At 43.5% G+C, this 23000-nt stretch overlaps 2 protein-coding genes across 3 annotated transcripts; both read left to right on the plus strand.

The window, feature by feature from the left end:
- The first annotated feature begins 1741 nt into the window (after positions 1–1741).
- LOC124003259 (galectin-related protein A-like) lies at positions 1742–6109 on the plus strand. Its single transcript, XM_046311357.1, is given in 5 exon segments — positions 1742–1754; positions 4935–5019; positions 5466–5610; positions 5612–5653; positions 5966–6109. Coding segments are annotated over 5 exon segments (429 nt in total).
- Positions 6110–7259: 1150 nt separating this feature from the next.
- LOC124003189 (aftiphilin-like) lies at positions 7260–21914 on the plus strand. 2 transcript variants are annotated; one of them, XM_046311263.1, is made up of 10 exons: positions 7260–7429; positions 9461–11366; positions 12100–12263; positions 12764–12893; positions 13216–13272; positions 13596–13727; positions 14810–14870; positions 15818–15901; positions 16630–16753; positions 21203–21914. In XM_046311263.1, the coding sequence occupies exons 2-10, from the start codon at positions 9498–9500 to the stop codon at positions 21354–21356; spliced, it is 2775 nt and encodes a 924-aa protein (XP_046167219.1). In that variant the 5' UTR covers positions 7260–7429; positions 9461–9497; the 3' UTR covers positions 21357–21914. The 2 variants fall into 2 exon arrangements, with proteins under 2 accessions (XP_046167219.1, XP_046167220.1); XM_046311264.1 differs by lacking the exon at positions 15818–15901 and having other exon boundaries at positions 7261–7429.
- Positions 21915–23000: the final 1086 nt, after the last annotated feature.

A 23000-nucleotide genomic window follows, 5' to 3' on the forward strand; every position in this document is an offset into this window, starting at 1 on the left:
TTTAATTTCTCTACCATAAGCCACCTCCAACGTCGTTTTAGAGAATTTGGCAATACGTCTAACCGGCCTCACGATTGCAACCATGCGTTACCACGCAAGCCCAGAACCTCCACACCTGGCTTCTTCACCTGCGGGATTGTCTGAGGGGGGAATGGGTGCTAAGGAGTATTTCTGTCTGTAATAAAGCCCTTTTGTGGGGAAAACTCATTCTGAATGGCTGGGCCTGACTCCCCAGTGGGTGGGCCTGGCTGCCAAGTGGGTGGGTCTATGCCCTCTCAGGCCCACCCATGGCTGCGCCCCTGCCCAGTCATGTGAAATCCATGTATTTATTTAAATTGACTGATTTCCTTATATGAACTGTAACTCAGTAAAATTGTTGAAATTTTTACATGTTGTCACAATCGTTGTTGTAAGAATCGGACCAAAATGCAGCGTGCTTTGGGTTCATCATCTTTATTAGGTGAGCAGGCAAAAAACAACAAAGAACAAAACGAACATGAAGCTATGCAGTGCTCAAGGCAACTATACAGAAACAAGATCCCACAAAAACACAGTGGGAAAGGCTGCCTAAATATGATCCCCAATCTGAGATAACGATAGACAGCTGCCTCTGATTGGGAACCATACCATGCCAACATAGAAATAACAAAACTAGTGTACCCACCCTAGTCACACCCCGACCTAACCCAATTTGAGAATAAAAGGATCGCTAAGGTCAGGGCGTGACACATGTTGTGTTTATATTTTTGTTCAGTATACTTAAGTATCAAAAGTAAATGTAATTTCAAAAATATACTTAAGTATCAAAAGTAAAAGTATAAATCATTTAAAATTCCTTATATTAAGCAAACCAACTGGCCCCATTCTTGTTATTTTTATGGATAGCCAGGGGCACACTCCAACACATTATTTACAAACAAAGCATGTGTGTTTAGCGAGTCTGCCAGATCAGAGGCAGTAGGGATGACCAGGGATGTTGTCTTGATAAATGTGTGAATTTGATCATTTTCCTGTGCTGCTAGGCATTCAGAATGTAACAAGTACTTTTGGGTGTCAGAGAGTAATGTATGGAGTAAAAAGTATATTATTTTCTTTAGGAATGTATCACGACTCAGGATATGACCCAGATGCAAACACGGGAGGCGGATAGTACAGTTCTCAGATTGTTTATTAGAAACACCGGGGAGGCAAAGGGCAGGTCGAGAGCAGGCAGAGGTTTGTGATCAGGTCCGAGTCAGGCAGGTACAGGAAAGCAGCCAGGCTCGGGGCCAGGGCAGGCAGAATAGCCAGAGCCGGGAAAAACTAGGAAACAAAACTAGAGAAACAGGAAGGCGGGAATGAACGCTGGTAAGACCTGACTAGACAAGACGAACTGGCAACAGACAAACAGAGAACACAGGTATGAATACACAGGGGATAATGGGAAGATGAGCGATACCTAGAGGGGGGTGGAACCAAGCACAGAGATGTGAAACAGATCAGCGTGTGACAGAATGTAATGAAGTAAAAGTTGTCAAAATTATCACTAGTAAAGTACAGGTTCCCACAAAAATGACTTAAGTAGTACTTTAAAGTATTTTTACTTAAGTACTTTACACCAATGAATTTAGGACCGTATAATTGTACTTTATCTCAAAAACATATGACATTGCTGGAGTTCCGAAGATGTCATAAAGCTGTGTTTCCCAAGAAACATAATTCAAATTTTATGAATTCAAGAAACTCATATCAAAATTTGATCATGAAGTGGAAAGGTACGAGCACAGGTTGGTGGTTTTTATTTAACAAATATATTTAGTATCTCCATAGACATTTTGGATTCTACGCACACGAAAGGAAAGCCTGACCATGTCAAAGATTTTGAGAATTTCAGCTATTTCTATCAGACTAAAGAAGCCAAATCAGATTACAGGTCTTTTGGCGATGGACCAATGCACAACCTCCTTGGACTGGCCAACCTGAGGGTGTGAATGCATATGGATAGCTTCAGAGATGACCTGACCAACCTTTAAGTCTTTACTGAAGACTCATCTCTTCAGTAGGTCATATGATTGAGTGTAGTCTGGCCCAGGAGTGTGAAGGTGAACGGAAAGGATCTGGAGCAACGAACCGCCCTTGCTGTCTCTGCCTGGCCGGTTCCCCTCTCTCCACTGGGATTCTCTGCCTCTAACCCTATTACAGGGGCTGAGTCACTGGCTTATTGGTGCTCTTTCATGCCGCCCCTAGGAGGGGTGCATCACTTGAGTGGGTTGAGTCACTGACGTGATCTTCCTGTCTGGGTTGGCGCCCCCCCTTGGGTTGTGCCATGGCGGAGATCTTTGTGGGCAATACTCGGCCTTGTCTCCGGATGGTAAGATGGTGGTTGAAGATATCCCTCTAGTGGTGTGGGGGATGTGCTTTGGCAAAGTGGGTGGGGTTATATCCTTACTGTTTGGCCCTGTCCGGGGGTATCATCGGATGGGGCCACAGTGTCTCCTGACCCATCCTGTCTCAGCCTCCAGTATTTATGCTGCAGTAGTTTATGTGTGGGAGGCGAGGTTCAGTTTGTTATATCTGGAGTACTTCTCCTGTCTTATCCGGTGTCCTGTGTGAATTTAAGTATACTCTCTCTAATTCTCTCCTTCTCTCTTTCTCTCGGAGGACCTGAGCCCTAGGACCATGCCTCAGGACTACCTGGCATGATGACTCCTTGCTGTCCCCAGTCCACCTGGCCGTACTGCTGCTCCAGTTTCAACTGTTCTGCCTGCGGCTATGGAATCCTGACCTGTTCACCGGATGTGCTACCTGTCCCAGACCTGCTGTTTTCAACTCTCTAGAGACAGCAGTAGTGGTAGAGATACTCTTAATGATCGGCTATGAAAAGCCAACTGACATTTACTCCGGTGGTGCTGACTTGCTGCACCCTCGACAACTACTGTGATTATTATTATTTGACCATGCTGGTCATTTATGAACATTTGAACATCTTGGCCATATTCTGTTATAATCTCCACCCGGCACAGCCAGAAGAGGATTGGCCACCCCTCATAGCCTGGTTCCTCTCTAGGTTTCTTCCTAGGTTTTGGCCTTTCCAGGGAGTTTTTCCTAGCCACTGTGCTTCTACACCTGCATTGCTTGCTGTTTGGGGTTTTAGGCTGGGTTTCTGTATAGCACTTTGAGATATCAGCTGATGTTATATAGCTGAGGCTATATAAATACATTTGATTTGATTTGATTTGACCATTGATCCTGTTGACTCTTGGAAGTCTCAACCCTACTACCCTCAGAAACCATGGATGTCCTTCGATGAGATACAGGTATGATGCTGACCATGTGTCTCCAAATAACCATGTACAATAGATTACCTGGTTTCTACATTTTGGTGAAACTCACAATAAACCTGTTAAGGGATTTTTATGAATAATGACTAAATTATGTATACATTTAAATCAGAACTATGACTAAACAGAATACCACTATGTTACTGTATGGATGTATGAATCTTATTATAATCATAATACTGAATGTAATGTGTGTAGTTTTCGTCCAGAATTAGGACTGTCTGTTCCTTGTTAGAAATTAATGGAATGCTGTGTTCCTTACAGGACATCCTGTCTCTTCACAGGGAGAGGAGAGACCTTGGGCTAGTAGTAGATTATTTAACAGGTGGTGGACAATGTGGAAAGGCTTGTGAACTATAAATTGTATCAGAGTGGAGGAAGGACAGAAGAAAACCTATGACGTCATTTTTAGTATTTAACCTGATGTAAATTGTACTATGATCAGTACTCCCGAGAATAAACACTATTGATTGATTTTGAGACTTGTCTCTGTCCATTTTATACAAAGAAGTATCTTACAAATTCTTAGAAATGGGCAGAGTGTTTTAATTTAATTGGTTGATAAACATATAGGAATCAAATTCCTTTAACAAAACCAAAGGATGCATGTCTAACTATGTCACACAGGCGTACTTCCCGTGGCAGATCATGCCTCCTTCACCCCCTGAGCAGAGGAGAGCCTCCAGCATTTGAAGCAACATGGAGAAGGCAGTTCACTCAGCCCTGTGCTGCAGAGTCCCACCCCAGAGGAGAGGTGCTTCGTCCAAGAGAGCTGGTTATGGAAATATGTTTTTTGCCCTCCATCTCGCCCATGAGCCAGAACACTGTCTCTCCCCGAGGTTGACTATGAGATGGAAGAGGAGTACATCAGCTGCCAGAAGAGCCGGGATAGGGACCAGGATGTGGCCTAACTTCCAGTTGCCATCCAGGGACAGCTGGCACAGAAGCCTCTCTCAGTTTTATCGACTGTTATAAAATACATATTTTTTTCTTTATTATATTTCATTGTGGTCCTAGACTGATTTCTCAGTCCATTTTTACAATACCTTGTTTTTTATCAATTTCTTTCCACTGCATAAAAAGTGTTATTCATACTTTTGTTTAAAAAAAATATATATATTAATAGGCCCTTATAACAATGCATAATAAATGTAAGGTAGACATAACTGAACGCATTTTGAAATAAATATTTTGTAGCCTACATCATAAATTGATTGTTGATGTTTACTTTGTAACTTTAAAAGGGCACTGCCCCATTCTATCCCACTATAATTTAAAGAGAGCTGGAGGACAGAAAAGAGAAAACAAAGCTATCTGATTATAGAAAACAATTATTATGGCGCCTTCAATGTGATCTGTGTTATTTATTAATTTCAACAAGGCAATAGGTGTTTTCATACCAATCTAGGCTATGAAACAAATCTGATAGAAATAAATGCAGTCCAATCTCCCTTGACCAAGAGGTTGTGCAAAGACTGGTAAGCATTATGTTATTTCAAGGAACATACCAATATGAACCCTATTCTGAAGAAAGTTTTTTTGAGTACATGAGGGTAAGTTTAACATGACTTCTGGATGTGTGAAGAAAATGTATGGTACTTTGTTCTCTGTCAGTTCTGTTCAGTGGTCATATCACAGGTGGGATGAGGCCTGGAAAGAAGATCATTGTGATGGGGATAGTGAAACATGAGCCTGACAGGTACATTGGACACACCCACATCATGGCTGCATACCAAATGGCAACTTTTTCCCGATACAGTGCACTACTTTTGACCAGAGCCCAGGTCAAAAGTTGTGCACTATAAAGGGGAAAAGTTTCCATTTGGGACGTCTAGCACGACTATCCTTTATCAAATACCAGTTAGCTCAGCTACAAATAATATGTAGTGTGAGAGTATCTTGATGTGGCATCCATACAGTACCTTAGAAAAAACCTGTTCTAAGTTGTATTGGAATTCTATTGCCATGTGGATTGGGAAAATGCCACCGAAGTTGGGAGGATGAAGTCTAAATGTCAGGATTGTAATCCACTTTGTACAAGGTCAGTAAGTATTGTATATGTATACAATGAAACACAAAATGCATAACAGACTTAGACTACCTTTTCTAACATACTTACCTTTTTTGGTCTTTGTGGCTACCCAGCTTTGACATCAGTCTGGCCTGTGGGTGTGGCACAGTGGATGAGGCTCCTCCCACTGACGTGGCATTGGAGCTCTGTGCCAAGTTCGAGGACCTCCAGTTCCTACGTAAGGCCTGTGTTTCGGGCACCTGGGGTGACGCTGAGAAGCTCATCCCCCTACTTTCCCTTCATCGAGGACCAAACTTTCCGGGTATGGGGAGGATCTTCATTTCTTCTCAGTGGCTCATCTTTGTATTCCACCCTTTGATAGTGTCACTGAATCCTGCAATTTATAGCGTAGGGTTATGATTATAATATAGGTTATAGTGTGGTTATAGCATAGGGTTAGGTTTACATTGGAATAAACAGAAACATTTAATATTGTTTCATACGATTAAGCACATTTTGAGAACACTGAAATGAAGTGTCAGCTGTCATTCAGGTTCAAGAAGGTAACACATGATGTAAGACTCACAATACAACAATATGGCTGAACTTCCTCCCCTCGTTGTTTCTTCCCCAGATCGAGATCCATTGTGAACTACTGCGTTTCCGTGTATTTGTGGATGGACACCAGCTCTTTGATTTTTACCACCGGGTGCAATCCTTACTGGACATTGACACATTAAGGATTAATGGTAGTTTAACCATTACCAAACTCAGATAGAGGGAAGAAGGACTGTGTAGGATGCACCTTACAGAAGTGGTGATAGAACCTTGCCTCCCACAATGCTCACCCTTAGCAACAATGTGGACATCGACTTGAAAGCAATGTCTTAGCCTCTTTGAGCCTCAGCTGACAAAATCGATTGCAAAGCAATGTTCTGTCCCTGGATTTTCTATAGGATGTAGCCTACCTATTTCTGTTAGCCGTGATTTATTTTTTGTTTCGTGGTATTGAGTGCTGTTGGTTTGAGATGGTCATGAAATAAAAAAGCTTCCAGGGTAAAAAGAAAACTTTAAAAGATTAGAGATCTTGAGCAATACATTTTTTGGTGTTAATGAAAGCTCTCAGGAGGAATTACATACTGCTCTGAACACGAGGATGAAAATGACATTTAAATAAAGGACATAGTGTGTCCTTTATTTTTTAACATTTTGATTATATTGATTAACTAATATTGATTAACTTGTAACTACAATATACTACATATTTCAGTATGATATAATATTTAAGTGTAATTGGAAATGAATAATTGAGTGGTTATGAAGGAATTAATAATTCTGTGGGGTATTATGCTTACACTGTGACCTTTCAGTTCTTCAATAATTAAATTAAGTTTCTTTTGTATCATGGCATATTACAATAATTTCATGAACTATGCCAGTAGATTATATTGCAGGGGCACAGGTTATTATTAAAGAGTAGAATGGTGATTTTCTATTCCCTCACCTTGATGCTTGACAATGTCTGTGTATGTTGAGAAGCTCTTTCAGTGGCCTATTCATTTTCAATTAAAATATTTGAATGTGTCATAAATTAATGTTAATTTTGGAAATGTGGATTGTGGATAGTTTCAATTTGAAATGACTGAGGACTATTATAGGCCTAAAGAAAGGAATGCAGTACAGTATCTTTTTGTTGCTCAGTTGACCAGATGCTTGAATGGGAGACCTAAAAGAAGCCCCCAATTTAGTTGAGTCATTTTCTATTAAGGTATCTTTACCTTAACTCAAGTGTGACAATTGGGTACTACTCAGTATTACTACTGCCAGTGCAGATGGATTTTGGATGCAGATTATTCTCCACTCGTCCATGCGCTCCAGTATGCTCTGCTTCCAAAGTAGAGGAAAACCAAAAGGTCTTGTTGCATGCTGGGTAAATATTCGGAGAGCGAAGGGGCCAAAGTAGGATCATCATCATAACCAGCTGACTCAACCTTTGCTAGTTGTCTCAGTCAGAACGAAACCACCTTGCTGTCTTGTTTTAAGTCTGAAAAGTGTCCACTTCATCTGAACCATGGGAATGAATGGTCAAGATATTAAGGTATGCCGAAACGTTTATTGGTACACTGCCAACCTGCCCGGATACGATGGGACTAGCTAAGGCAAGCAAGCTAGCGAGAGATGGGAGGACAATTTGATAGCTAGCTAACAGTTAGCTACAAATGCCTGTGTATTAGCAAACTAGCTAGCGAGCATCAAAACGACCTAGCTACTTTGTCACTTCTGCCCTCGATCTCGAATCAATGTAGAAAAGTATTTTCGTAATATTTTAGCCTACTGCTAGTTTGCTATCCCATTCGCATAGACTGCCAAGTTGTTGTTTTTAGCTTGCTAGCTACGACATTTGTGCTGGCTAGTGGTAGCTGGCTACGTATCTAGCCAGCTAGCTAGCTATCCCCCCTGCCTTACCCATCTGATGGAGAGTAAGGTGTATGCCAGCCATGGCCTGTTTTCCATTCTAAGACTGGCTGGCACTTAACGTTATGGTAATGTCACTGTTAGTTAGCATAATCAAAGGGTTTATTCAGCTAACGTTAGTTAGTTAACTATCTGGTTAACGTTACCTATTTGTCTAGCAACTAATTTGCTTCCAGTTGTTAGCTACTGGTAGCTACCTAACCAATCTTTGCTCGGCTAAAATTGAGCTAAATAGCTAGGTTGTGGGTTAAGTATATAGTAGGAAACAAATTATCATAGGGAGGGTTGCGTGTTCTCTTTTTGTTTACCCGGAGGTTTCTAGGTAGTGGTCTGTCATCACCTGTCAGTTTTAGTCTTGTTGACAGACAGTCTAATTTGGTGAACGAATAGCTAACTAGCTGGACAGGACAGGGTGTTGGAGGACACATGTTTCTGATGTGTTAATTAGTTAACAATGTTGTATTATAAACAGATTCATGTTGCATTATAATATGTTGTATTGTAAACATTCATGACGCATACCATATCATGCAATCATAGTGCCCATAATAAAACAATAGGCAGTGCTATTTGTTGTGAATAGCAATACAATAGCTATCATCAGATTATTTGCCTTTAATGCCATCTTGCTTTCTTACACAGTATCAGAAGCCACTTCAAGTAGCCTAGAGTTTTAACAATGTCAAGGCTTAAAAGGCCTAAGATATCTAGTCAAGGCTTCATGGGCATGAATTCTCTGTTCTAAAACATTTGTGTCCAGTTTTGACTCAGAACTGTACTTTCAGCGCTCTAGTCTGGATGCGAGTAAAGCACAATTTAGGCTTAAGAGTGCATTGTGCAAGTTTAGCCTTGAGCATCCAAAAAGAACATCAATAGTTATTATTTTTCTGTGCCCTATGTCTGGTTTAGTGATGAATTCGAAATTGTCAAGGAAATGGATCACACCTGGACAAGGAAATGGATCACACCTGGAGGCACAAAACGCCTAGGCCTATGCTCTAAGTCTAATATTTCAAAAGGAAGCATTCTACATATCTTGACAGGCCTATGTCAATATACAAATACTACATGCACACAAGCCTTAGGTCAATGCAAACATAAATTGGGTACAAAGTTCATTGGTTGAAGTAATTAGGCCAGTAGGATAAACACACAAAATATTTGTACTGATAAAATAAATTGTAGCTCATTTTCAGTTCTCATTTGCAACTATTTAGGTAGGTCCAGGTCGCAATTGTAAATGAGAACTTGTTCTCAACTTGCCTACCTGGTTAAATAAAGGTGAAATAAAATAAAAAAGGTCACAAGAAATTAACGCTCAACATTTCCTTTCGGGCCTTTTCTACATGACAACGCCACTTCGCTATTATCACTTAATTACTGTCAATTTGAAAACAATCTGTCCACTCTTAGCCTGGAGAGCTTTTGGTAATTTAATTTACATTAAGGCTGAAGCAACACACCGGGCAAAGAACAGCCTAGATCCTAGACTCCATCAGAGACCACTTCTAGGTCTGTAGGCTAACACGTTGTCGTTTTGTATATTCAGACATTTTAGCCTTCAGAAATCAGTTTTAAGAGAGAGAAATGAAATTGCTTGCATTTATGTGCCCTTCATTGTTTCGGTCACAATGACTAGTGTCTTCCCCTCTAGGTGTAACCTCAAGGCGTAGTGTGACTGCTTTAGGACCATGGAGCCGGACGTGATCCGCATGTACTCCTCCTCCCCACCCCCAATGGAGGACGGAGCTGAGGAAGAGGACGACGAGTTTGGGGACTTTGGGGGCTTCTCTGGAGTTCCGACCAGCGCCAGCTTCACTGAGTTTGACACCCCAGCAACCTTCAACCAGACCGCAGCCTTGGCCGCCACCTCACCACCAGAACTCCTCAACAATGGAGGGGTGGTTGGGTTGTCAAAACTCAGCTCAGGTCCCGTGGGAAGGGGTCCTGTGGTCAAGCTCTCCAATTCCAAGTCAAATGGTGTCGTGCCGGGAGGCTGCCAGTACGACTGTCCTTCAGAGAGAACTGTGAATGTGGAGGAGTTAAAAAAGCTTGCCGACCACACTCGAGCCAATAATCATTCTACCTCCCTGGACATATCTGGGAGGAGTCAGACTGACAACATAGACAAGCCTGTCGATTGCAATGGTGGGGTCCCGGAAGTTCTGACCAACGGCTTTGCTACTTTTGAAATAGAGGGAAGCACATCTTTGCAGAATTCGATCCACTCTAAAAAGAAAGGAACCACCGCAGAGTGTGCAGACGACTGCCCTCCCAGGAGCCCCGAGGACGACTTTGCAGATTTCTCGGCCTTTTCTAACGCAGACGTTCGAGGACTCTCCAGCAAGGTGACAAACCGCACCAGCGAGAACTTGGGCAATCGCAACAGGGACAAACGGCTGGCAGAGGACGCCTGCCAGCAACAGAGGCAGCTGGTGCACTCTAATGTAGAACAGGGAATCAGCTCAGAGGACATTGTCAGGGACACTCACATTATAACTGGATCCAACGACATCGCTGGCTCTGATTCTCTATCGCACCCTGCTGAGGCTCGAGACACTGGTGAAGGCTTGAGCAACGGGGACGGGGGCTTTCAAAGAGACACTGCTAACTCTGAACAAAGGAACGTAGAGCCGGACTTTGCACACAAGCACTCTGCTACTGAGGTGGTTATTAGTGAGGATTCTGCCCCAGAGGAGGTTTGTGGTGAGGATTCTACCCAAGAGGTGGTTTGTGGCGAGGACTCTGTCTCTAGGGCACTTTATGTTGACAAACCGGTCTCCCAGAATGGTGTGGTTTTGGAGCAGTTGGAAGAGGAGGCGGAAGAAGATAAGGCAGGTGTCAGTGAAAACCGGGTTTTCCCCAATATAGATGACGAAGATGGGAATGGCGAGCAAGCAGACGAGAAGCCGGGGTCCGGAAACGAAACAGAAACAGAAACTGAAACGTCTTTCGGCCGACCTCTGTCCACGGATGCCCTTGAGGAGTACGGCGACATCAGCACGACGGGCTCGGTGCCCACGCCGCCGCTCCAAGAGGAGACGGCCACGCCTGCTGACCACAGCCAACTGCTGGAGGACGACGACGGTGAAGACTTTGGAGACTTTGGAGACTTTGGAGACTTCGGGGACGTGGGCTCTTTTAGCGGACAGGGCTTTGCTGAATTTGACCAGCCAGAGTTGCAACCTGCACCTCTCACACAGGAACTAGTGGACAATGACAAAGACTTTGGTGATTTTGACGCCCCCAACAGCCACACTGGTGGTGGGAAGGCAATTGAGAACGAAGATGGGGGGAAGTTTGCAGATTTTCCCGGCAGCGACAGTTTTGCCGACTTTAGCTCGGCTCCTGTTGGTGCGGACCCTGATGCAGATGCTGGTTGGAATGCCTTTGATGAGCCTGAACAGGGTCAAGAGGAGGGCGATTCCTGGGCTGCATTTGGAGAGGAACCGACCACCACTGCTCCTTTGGAAACGGGTGAAGACGAGTGGCAGGAGAGTGAGCCTGTAGCAGCCCGTCCATCCAGCAGCCATCAGATCAGTAGAAGAGACAGTCAATCTGTAAGTTTTTCTGTGCGAGTTTGGCCACTCAGGGTTTGAACTCGGTTCTCCCGCGCACCACGATAACATATTACGCCTCTGCGCTAAAGGCTCAGGGAGCCAATACAAGTTGTCAAGTCTCAGGCAAGATAACTCTGAACCACCTCTATAGCATTCAGAAATGTAGCATACTTGACAGGAAGGTAGTGGTGTTTAAAAACCCATCTTACTGTAATCGAAGGCGCCCTATTGAATGTTGTTGTATTGCACTATCCAGGAAAAGTATGCTTAGTGACACTCTTAGGGGAATTCTGACGCTCTCGTGACGTTTATCACTAGAGTTGTAGAGAGCCGTACACGTGTCCTCCCTTAGGAATGTGACCAGACAGGGAGTTCCACCTTTTCAAGTACATACCATTTAACAATGCCCCTCCTTGTCCTTGCTAGTAGAGTCAAGCACGACAACTTATTCAAGATTTGAAATGTGTTGATTGAATCACGTCAGTGTTAGTCATTGTTGAACATAATAGAATGCAGCTTTATTGTCCATCAAAGCTCAAATATTAATTTGTTGCCTGTCTATTGTATTGTGCATCTCCTGTACAGCAATGAGGCTAGCTGCCAAACGTTTGTAACAGAAGACTTATTCAATCCGTATCTTATTCAACAATATTGATTGTTATAACGTGTTTATGTCACTGAGCCAGTCTCTTTTTCAACAACGTTGGTTGTTATAATGTGTTTGTTATATCAGGCGGCGCTTTGCAGTCGGCTAGAGAAGCTTTTTCAGGAAATGTTCCCCGACGCACCTGCCCCGCAGGTGGGGGTGGAGGTGGTCCCTCTCAAAACCCTGCTGGAGCCTCCTGCGAGGTTACAGCAGGAAGAGCATGAAATGAAGAGCGGTGTGCCAGACAATGGGTGAGAGAAATACCCCCCTTTTTAATGAGGGCTGGGACGGTACCAGTATTGCAGTATTTTTTTCCATGGCAAAGATTAAAACACGAAGCAGGCCAAACTCTTTAATCCATAAAAACCTGCTGTATGTAAAATATTGTGTGCTATAACTTTGAAAATAAACAAATGTGACTCTGGATGACAACGTAATTACGTTTGTTTCCAACATTAGGGCTGTTTTCCTAAAGAAATTAAACCGCTTCGTGTTTTGTTTCCTTGCCACGATACTAACGGGTATCAGGATACTAGTGTCGTCCCGACCCTAATATCCCATAACTACACACAATCTCATCAATACACAGAAAGACTCACCAGGTCTGTTCTATCTTTTTTTATACAACACAAATATGCTGTTACTGTGTCTGTATACTATACGGTCAATAATTTTTTGCGTATTACTATGACGTATTTAAAATTAAAATAAAATTACATTCCTGCTTCGTCATCGTTGTCTGTTGCTACAGGGCCGTGGGGGACGTGTTGTGGAGGCAACTGCTGGACATCCACGAGGCGTTTGGCCTGCGACACCAGTGGGGAGGCTCGCACAGCAACAAGACACTACTCTGCTCCCTGGGCATCGACATTAGGAACATTGTGAGTTCTGCCGCCAGTCAGCAGTCATCACATTGTCTGTATCTCAAATGGCACCTTCCTGCTGTAACTCATAGGGCTCTGGTCAAAAGTAGTGCACAATATAGGGAATAGGGTGCCATTTGGGACATGCCACTCTCCCCCTTTCTGTGACCTTTGCCCTTTTTTAAAAATTAATGGCTCTGTGAAAAAAACACGAACCATGATTGTAATTGCAAGAATGTTTTGACTTCTCTTCTGTCAAATGAAAAAGGCTGTTTGTAAAGACTATTTGCAGCAGAGAGCAGACAAATAATTGTGAAATGTGCTCTGTGTTTCCCCACAGCTGTTCACAGGTCAGAAGAAGCAGCCAGTAATAGTTCCCATGTATGCTGCCAGCCTGGTGAGTTAACTATGCGCTGCAAGGATGTATTCACCTCCCCCTTCAAACCACCTACTCGCTCCCTCAATTGTTTTTGCCCCTCTTGTAGAAACGGACCAAGAGACAAATTAACCCAATGATTATAAAATGTATTAAAAATAATTCTGGTGAGATTTCTGTCAACTGGTTGCAAATTTTTTTCGCTGGCATATCCTACAAATAAATGGTTTCAACTTTCCGGGAACCTTCTCAAATTCCCAGGTTTTAAACAGAATATCTCAACCCAATACACATACCAGTATTTAGTACGTTTAGGATGTAACCCTGCCATCTCTGTTACCTAGGGCATGCTGGAACCCACCAAAGAGCCAGTAAAACCCATATCAGCGGCAGAGATGATCACGTCCATAGCACAACAAGCACCTCCAGTGGCCCCAGCAGAGATCATAAGCACTAGTCCACCAGACACAGCCCAGGTTGGACTCCTACATTGAATCAGTATGGTCCTTTTTGGTGTACAATGTTTGGAATTTTGATGTTTTGTGTTTTTTCAGGCCTTTATTTAGATGCATTTCTTCTCATCAGTAGTATATGAGTATATACCAGGGCTATCCAACCCTGATCCTGGAGAGCTACCATCCTGTAGGTTTTCAATCCAACCCTAATATAGCACATCCGATTATAATAATTAGCTGGTTGATCAGCAGAACCAGGTTAGTTACAAACTGGGGTTGGGGCGAAAACCTAGAGGAGAGTTGCTCTCCACCAACAGGGTTGGAGAACCCTGGTGGTATATACTGTATTGCAGAGGAGGCTGGTGGGAGGAGCTATAGGAGGACGGGCTCAATGTATTGACTGCAATGGCATAAATGGAACCGTGTCGAAACATGGATCCACATGTTTGACTGTTCCCTTTATTCCATTCCAGCCTTTACAATGAGCCCGTCCTCCCATAGCTCATCCCACCAGCCTCCACTGCTGTATTGGCTGTAAGGCCAATTGTCACAACTGTATACAATGAAAAGAGAGTGTGTTTTATATATGTGTTCTACGGTAATTGGTCTAATGTAGAACCTGAGGTGCTTTTCAAACAAGTTATACAAAAGTTGAGTTCCTGCCCCACAAGATGCGCAGGCATTGCATCAACCTCCAATGGTTGGGTGCCACATCTTCGACTGTGTCATCGACTGACGGATTGCTGTAACAATATAACGTTGTAAAATATGGCATCGGTCCGCAATGTAGTCTGGTGGGAACTCAACCTTAGACTGCTGAGTTGTTGTAAGGGTACAAGCCAGGGGAGGACGGCTCATATTAATGACTGGAACGGAGTGAATGGAATGGCATCAAACCAAGTGTTTGATGTTTTGATTCCATTCCACTGATTCCGTGAGTCCATCCTCCCCAATTAAGGTGCCACCAACCTCCTTTGGTAGAAGCAGTCCATTAGCAGGCTTCCTGAACATCTGCATAGGCGAATCACCTGTTGACAAAGCTGTTCGCTTTTACTGAGTGTCTCCACTTTCTTCTGAGCTGTTTTGTTCCCTCTCCTCACCAGGAAGCGCTCCCGCCCGTCCAGTTTGACTGGAGCAGCAGTGGCCTTACTAACCCCCTGGATGGTAGGTCCCTCCCCCAAACCACCTGCTGAGTTAATGAACCATTGTCTCTTTCCAGAGCTAACCTATTCATTTTTTCCACCACTCAAACTGTTTTGTCCAAACACACAAGCCGCCTAGACCTGTTTTTGCCTGTTGTCTTCCATTAACTTCCATGGAACAACATCGTCTGATGTTTACTTCATCAACCATTGGTCATTACATGTTACAGTTTTACAGAGTTACGTGGATTTTGCTGTGAGGACTATAGTATAAGATTACAGAAAATTCTTATCTTACATTCTCTAAGATTTTGTGTATTTCATTGCCATATTGGACCATTTCTGATTTCACTTGTCATATCCAGACTCATAAAACATATTTATCTCATCAAATCTTCTCCTTATGCCTTTTGTTGTTAGCAACAAATCAAATAATTTTGCCATTTAGCTAAATAATATAATAATAATAATATATGCCATTTAGCATTTAGTCATGTGTGCATACAAATGGGTGGTCCCGGGGATCGAACCCACTACCCTGGCGTTACAAGCGCCATGCTCTACCAACTGAGCTGCGGTTCATGCTACAAAGCCATGATGGCCGTTCATGCTTCAAAATGTCAACACAGATTTTTCATTAACCGGTAGATAGAATCTCACAATATTTTCTCATTAACACATCTACGTCAGGTAGCTTGCCCTGGGTCATGTTCATTCGGCATCAAACGGAATAAAATGGAGGGAGTACCTGGATTTAGAAATTCCTGGACTTAAGCATACTTTTCAGTTGCAAAATGTCTCCAAACATTTCTTTCCCACTGAACATGACCCATGTGCTCTTTCTTTGTAACTAATAATAATGACCAGCTCAGCTGCATGTCTTCTAAGTTTGTCTCTTTCCTGACTACTTCTTCTGTGTTATAACCCACTGCTGCCTCGGTCTGCCTGTTTGCAATGTTGAATGTCAAGCGAGCGGAGGCTCGTCTCTGCTCAACCTCGATTTCTTTGGGCCCGTGGAGGACTCTTGCCCAAGCAGCTCCACCTCCATCCCAGGTCAGCACAGGAAACTCCAACCCCCTGACTGCCAGACTCTTTCATACATTTGTCTGAATCCCAAATTGACCGTACACCCTATTCAGAGACCGGAGAGGATTGGATCGGGATAAACAATACAGTGATAATTCCAGCTATCTAATCATAAGGCTAGGTGGATCTACTATCATTATATGGCTTACACCCATTGAATCCTCTGAGGTCTTCACAAGGTGTAGAGGTCTAGGAGTCCATTTGGGATAAGTCCTTATTCTTTCCCCGATTCCTCGTGTCCTCTTACCTCTCTGTCAAAATGCACCAGTGGAGGTCAGAGAGGAGGAAGCTTGGATCTTCTCCAATGAGTTTTGGGAAAGAGGAGAGGACGATGCGAGGAATCGAGGAAGGATGCTTGTGAAAGAGCCTCTGCCGTACTCACAGATTTCTCTTCTACTATTTGTTTTAGATTTATTTGCTTAGATACTGACCTCACTAAATCAAGCTCTTCTTTTTTCTATGTGTTAATATTACCAACTGAATCAAACACTGAATCAAAATATTTGGGAATTGGCTACACTGTTTAATAAAGTGCACCCCCCTCCCTTGTTTTGAGTGGAATATTAGACTGTGTATATGTCTCAACTAGCTCCCTATTCCGTATATAGTGCACTACTTTTGAACAAAGTAGTGCGCTATATAGGGGATAGGCTGCCATTCGGGATGCAGACATTATAATGTGTTTGTGTGGTTAGGTGTGGACCCGGAGCTGTACGAGCTAACAACTGCTAAACTGGAACCCAGTGGCTCTGGGAGCCGTGTGGCTGACGCCTTCGCCCGCCTTATGTCTACTATGGAGAAGACCAGCACCTCTACCAGGTTGGTCTATTACTGCACCTCAGACCAGCACCTCTACCAACCAGGTTGGTCTATTACTGCACCTCAGACCAGCACCTCTACCAACCAGGTTGGTCTATTACTGCACCTCAGACTAGCACCTCCACCAACCAGGTTGGTCTATTTCTGCGCCTCAGACTAGCACCTCTACCAACCAGGCTGGTCTATTACTGTACCTCAGAAAAGCACCTCACCTACCAGGTTGGTCTATTACTGCACCTCAGACCAGCATCTCTACCAACCAGGCTGGTCTATTACTGCATCTCAGACCAGCACCTCTACCAACCAGGTTGGTCTATTACTGCACCTCAGACCAGCACTTCTACCAACCAGGTTGGTCTATTACTGCACCTCAGACCAGCACCTCTACCAGGTTGGTCTATTATTGCACCTAAGACCAGCACTTCTACCAACCAGGTTGGTCTATTACTGCACCTCAGACCAGCACCTCTACCAGGTTGGTCTATTACTGCACCTCAGACTAGCACCTCTACCAGGTTGGTCTATTACTGCACCTCAGACCAGCACTTCTACCAACCAGGTTGGTCTATTACTGCACCTCAGACCAGCACCTCTACCAGGTTGGTCTATTACTGCACCTAAGACCAGCACTTCTACCAACCAGGTTGGTCTATTACTGTACCTCAGACCAGCACCTCTACCAACCAGGTTGGTCTATTACTGCACCTCAGACCAGCACCTCTACCAACCAGGCTGGTTTATTACTGCACCTCAGACCAGCATCTCTACCAACCGGGTTGGTCTATTACTGCACCTCAGACTAGACTACCTCAAAAAGGTATGCATGCAGGGCCGTGCACAGACCTTTTCAGGGGGAAGGTGCTCAAAATGACCCCCCCCTTAAACAAAATAATCTACTTTCATAAGCTCTGGCGAAGGCCGTGAGGCCGATACACAAGCTTATTAAATATCAGTGATACTACCAAGAGCAGTGTGCGGTTTCCTTTTTCCTTCATATAATTCATATCTTGAAATTCACAACAGACTAACTGCCTCTAGCGCACTTTTGTAACATATTTTACCATATGCCTATTTATTTCTGCAACACGCTCACTCTTCACAAATTGTAAGCAAGCTACATCACAGTGCCTCCTAAAGACAGGATTGACATTGGGAAAAGAGGGTGGGCTATCAGCTGATCGTTGATGATTGGTGTAAATCTGCTAGTTAGCTAGCTCGATTATTATTTTACACATTTTACTCAAGAGCACAAATTATTGAAGTGACAGGCTACTTTGACACTGAGCATCAGAGATCAATAAAGATGACCTTGTCATAAATCCATCAATAGCTTAGGCCTAGGTGTGTGGAGACACATATTGTACAATATGATGAGGAAATGATAGTCCTAAAACGGGGTGGCAAACTTGACGACGTCATGACGACCTGGAGCAGTGGGTTCAGAACAACAATGACAAAAACTATTTTAAAAATAAAAGGGCACTTGGCAAGTGGGAGGGCAAAGGGGGGCAGGTGCTCAGGCACCGGTAGACCGCTATCTGCACATGCATGTATACTTTGGATCAAAACGTCTGCTCAATGGCATATATTACAAATGGCACCCTATTTCCTTTATAGTGCGCTACCTTTGACCAAAAGTTGTACACTATAAAGGGAATAAGGTGCCATTTGGGATGTGGCCAGAGTGTATTGCACACATTGGAGATGGAGAGTAGCAAAACAATACAAATCCAGAGTTCTAACTTAACCAACATCTCACCTCCAAACATGAAATCAAGTTTTATTTGTCACATGTGCCGAATACAACTGGTGTAGACTCTACAGTGAAGTGCTTGCTTACGAGCCTTTCCCAGCAATGCAGAGTTTGAAAATATTAAATAGTTACACGAGGAATAAAATGCACAATAAAATACACCCAAATGGATCTATATACAGGGAGCACCAGTATCAGATCAATGTGGATCTATATACAGGGAGCACCAGTACCAGATCAATGTGGATCTATATACAGGGAGCACCAGTACCAGATCAATGTGGATCTATATACAGGGAGCACCAGTACCAGATCAATGTGGATCTATATACAGGGAGCACCAGTACCAGATCAATGTGGATCTATATACAGGGAGCACCAGTACCAGATCAATGTGGATCTATATACAGGGAGTACCAGTACCAGATCAATGTGGATCTATATACAGGGAGCACCAGTACCAGATTAATGTGGAGCTATATACAGGGAGTACCAGCACCAGATCAATGTGGATCTATATACAGGGAGTACCAGCACCAGATCAATGTGCAGTAATTGGTTAAGTAATGATGCTATAAAGAGGATAACTTCAATATATTTGCCATTAGTTAGAGCTATTACTTTTTAAGTCAAAAGTTACTTAGTTAAATGGCGAACAGACGAACAACACTGGTATTTATAGACATGCATGGCTGGAATGACTTGAACCACATTCTAGTGGTGACCCTTTGAAACAGTTGGTCCACTAGATGGAGACAGATTTTCTAACGCCTCTGTCGGAGCCCCTTACATCAGCATGCAGACAGGATGTTATCTCAGCAAAAAATGAAACGTCCTCTCATTGTCAATTGCGTTCATTTTCAGCAAACTTAACATGTGTAAATATTTGTATGAACATAAGATTCAACAAACTGACACATAAACTGAACAAGTTCCACAGACATGTGAGTAACAGATATTGAATAATGTGTCCCTGAACAAAGGAGGGGGGGGGGGGTCAAAATCAAAAGTAACAGTCAGTGTCTGGTGTGGCCATACAGCTGCATTAAGTACTGCAGTGCATCTCCTCCTCATGGACTGCACCAGATTTGCCAGTTCTTGCTGTGAGATGTTACCCCACTTTTCCACCAAGGCACCTGCAAGTTCCTGGACATTTCTGGGGGGGTAATAAGCCCTAGCCCTCACCCTCCGATCCAACAGGTCCCAGGCGTGGTCAATGGGATTGAGATCCGGGCTCTTCGCTGGCCATGGCAGAACACTGCCATTCCTGACTTGCAGGAAATCACACACAGAACGAGCAGTATGGCTGGTGGCATTGTCATGCTGGAGGGTCATGTCAGGATGAGCCTGCAGGAAGGGTTCCACGTGAGAGAGAAGGATGTCTTCCCTGTAACGTACAGTGTTGAGATTGCTTGCAGTGACAACAAGCTCAGTCCGATGATGCTGTGACCCACCACCCCAGACCATGATGGACCCTCCACCTCCAAATCGATCCCGACCCAGAGTACAGGCCTCAGTGTAACGCTCATTCCTTCGACGATAAACGCGAATCTGACCTTTACCCCTGGTGAGACAAAACCGCGACTCGTCAGTGAAGAGCACTTTTTGCCAGTCTTGTCTGGTCCAGCGACGGTGGGTTTGTGCCCATAAGCAACGTTGTTGCCGGTGATGTCTGGTGAGGACCTACCTTACAACAGGCCTACAAGCCCTCAGTCCAGCCTCTCTCAGCCTATTGCGGACAGTCTGAGCACTGATGGAGGGATTGTGTGTTCCTGCTGTAACTCGGGCAGTTGTTTCCATCCTATAACTGTCCTGCAGGTGTGATGTTCGGATGTACCGATCCTGTGCAGGTGTTGTTACACATGGTCTGCCACTGCGAGGACGATCAGCTGTCCGTCCTGTCTCCCTATAGCGCTGTCTTAGGTGTCTCACAGTACGGACATTGCAATTTATTGCCCTGGCCACATCTACAGTCCTCATGCCTCCTTGCAGCATGCCTAAGGCACGTTCATGCAGATGAGCAGGGACCCTGGGCATCTTTCTTTTTGTATTTTTCAAAGTCAGTAGATAGGCCTCTTTAGTGTCCTAAGTTTTCATAACTGTGACCTTAATTGCTTACCGTCTGTAAGCTGTTAGTGTCTTAACGATCGTTCCACAGGTGCATGTTCATTAATTGTTTATGGTTCATTGAACAAGCATGGGAAACAGTATTTAAACCCTTTACAATGAAGATCTGTGAAGTTACTTGGATTTTTACAAATTATCTTTGAAAGACAGGTTCCATAAAAAGGGAAGTTGATTTTTTTTGCTGAGTTTATATGGGAGCGAGACAGACACATCTGTAGTAGCAACCAGAGAGAGCTTGCTACATCTTGGCTCTTTCTCAATTCTCTTTCCTTAACTTCTCGTGTCCCTTTTTCTCCCCTCTGACCTTCTCCAATGCGTGTTGAGAAGGATGTGAGGAAAGAGGACACAAGGAATCGAGGAAAGAGATTTAAGAGGCGAAATCCATTAGAATCTGACTGTGGCACATATATTTAGTGAAGAGGGAATTTATGTGTCCCAAATGGCACCCTATTCACCTCGGTCAAAAGTAGCACACCCCAAAGGGAATATGGTGCTATTTTAGGATGCAGCCTATGTCTGTGTGTTTTCCAATAAAAATGGTGTCCCTCTCCTTCTCTCGGATTCTGCAGAAAGCCCCGGAAAGAAGAGAACCTAAGTGAGGAGGCATTGAAGGTGATTGCAGAGTTACCAGACCTGTCCTTTATGCAGGCCAAGGTGCTGATGTTCCCCACCACGTTGACCCCCCTGGGCTGCTCCTCTGACCCTGACCACATACCTGACTGACCCCCCCCCCCCCCCCCTTCTCTTCTCCTTATCACTGTCTGTCATTCTATCGCTATATCATGAAGTTATCATTTTTGCAACTATGCCTTCATTGTTTTGTCATTTTCTCCCTTTTATTTGTTATTTTCAGTTTTAATCAAGTGAAGCATTTACCGATTGTCCTTGTGAATGGAGAATGGTTAGTAAGACCTGGACTAGGCTAAGCCTGTAACGCAAAGCTTCGTCAATAGCAGAACAAGAGAACATATATTAAAACAGTTTAACTTCTAGGTCAAGGTCCTAGAGAGAGGTTGTTTGTTAATAATAGGAGAATCAATGTGTACATAATCAGGGACGAATTGCGTTGTTTTTTCGAAGGTGGCTTTTACATGTGTCAATGTTCATCTTTGAATGGAAATGAAACACTGGTTGAACCTCTTCAAAGGGAGGCGGGATATACACTGAGTGTACAAACCATTAGGAACACCTTCCTAATATTGAGTTACACTTCCTTTTGCCCTCAGAACAGCCTCAATTCGTTGGGGCATGGACTCTACAAGGTGCCAAGCGTTCCACAGGGATGCTGACCCATGTTGACTCCAATGCATCCCACAGTTGTCAAGTTGGCTGGCACACACATACACAATCCGTATCAATTGTCTCCAGGCTTAAAAATCCTTCTTTAACATGTCTCCCCCCCCTTCATCTACACTGATTTGAAGTGGATTTAACAAGTGACATAAAAATGGGATCATAGACTGACCAGGTGAAAGCTGTCATGGAAAAAACAGGTAGTCCTGTTTTGTTCACTCAGTGTATGACTATACAAATATGACTTGAAACCACACTGCCTGCAAAATCCAGCTGAATGTTTTTTCCCCTGTTGTGTTAATGGCCTTAAGTTTTATTGTCATTTTACATAGGGCCTAGATTTCTTAACCCATGGCTAAAAATGCGCCGTTAATGTATGCTCATTCTTTAAGTCCGCCATTTAACCGTAGCCCGCTTTTTTTTCTTATGCCTCCCATTGGTGCAGTCCGTCACAGACAACTGTTGTTGAATTCTTTAAACTTTTTTTCCTGATTTGGGGACGGGTGTTAAGGGGGAGATCATGTTTTATTGGTTTAAACCACTGACAGATTGAAATGACTCAGTATCATAGCTGGTCTGAGTGAAGGTCGGTCTACATTACAAGGGAATAAGGGACCAATTTCTGCTTCCACGTGTCTGGTTTTACACTTATGAAGAGCTTTTTAAAATTTTGTTGTCATTCTCTACCATTTTGTTTTGTTGCGATTTGTTTTACCACTGTCAATCTGTTCCCAGGAGGATTTTGCACATTGTAAAGATGAAATGGATGTAATCATAGTTCACTGTGGCTTTAGACTGTGTACTATGGACTGTAAAATGTATGGGGAAAATTCCTATGGAAAAAATGATTAACTTGAAGAGCCTGTAAAAAGGTTAACATGCATGCCCGGGTTCTTATCAAACTTAAGTGTGTAAATTTACTTTTAGTGTACACAAGAAATTAAAAATAATTTAAGAGGAAGTGCTCAATGGTCCTTCATGTTCCATTACTCCTCCCAACAGGGAATGAATGAACAATGAATTCATACAGGAGTCTTGTGCATTTTGTATTCACTAATTAACTCTTGAGTGCAC

The sequence above is a fragment of the Oncorhynchus gorbuscha genome, linkage group LG18 (assembly GCF_021184085.1).
Source record: "Oncorhynchus gorbuscha isolate QuinsamMale2020 ecotype Even-year linkage group LG18, OgorEven_v1.0, whole genome shotgun sequence".
Classification (NCBI taxonomy): Eukaryota; Metazoa; Chordata; class Actinopteri; order Salmoniformes; family Salmonidae; genus Oncorhynchus; species Oncorhynchus gorbuscha.

Excerpts from the sequence above, each read along its gene's own strand:
- LOC124003189 (XM_046311263.1), top strand. The coding sequence starts at position 9,498 with ATGGAGCCGGACGTGATCCGCATGTACTCCTCCTCCCCACCCCCAATG. Across the intron at positions 13,728-14,809 it reads GTCCACCAGACACAGCCCAG|GAAGCGCTCCCGCCCGTCCA; the intron begins GTTGGACTCCTA and ends TCTCCTCACCAG. Across the intron at positions 14,871-15,817 it reads CCTTACTAACCCCCTGGATG|CGAGCGGAGGCTCGTCTCTG; the intron begins GTAGGTCCCTCC and ends TTGAATGTCAAG.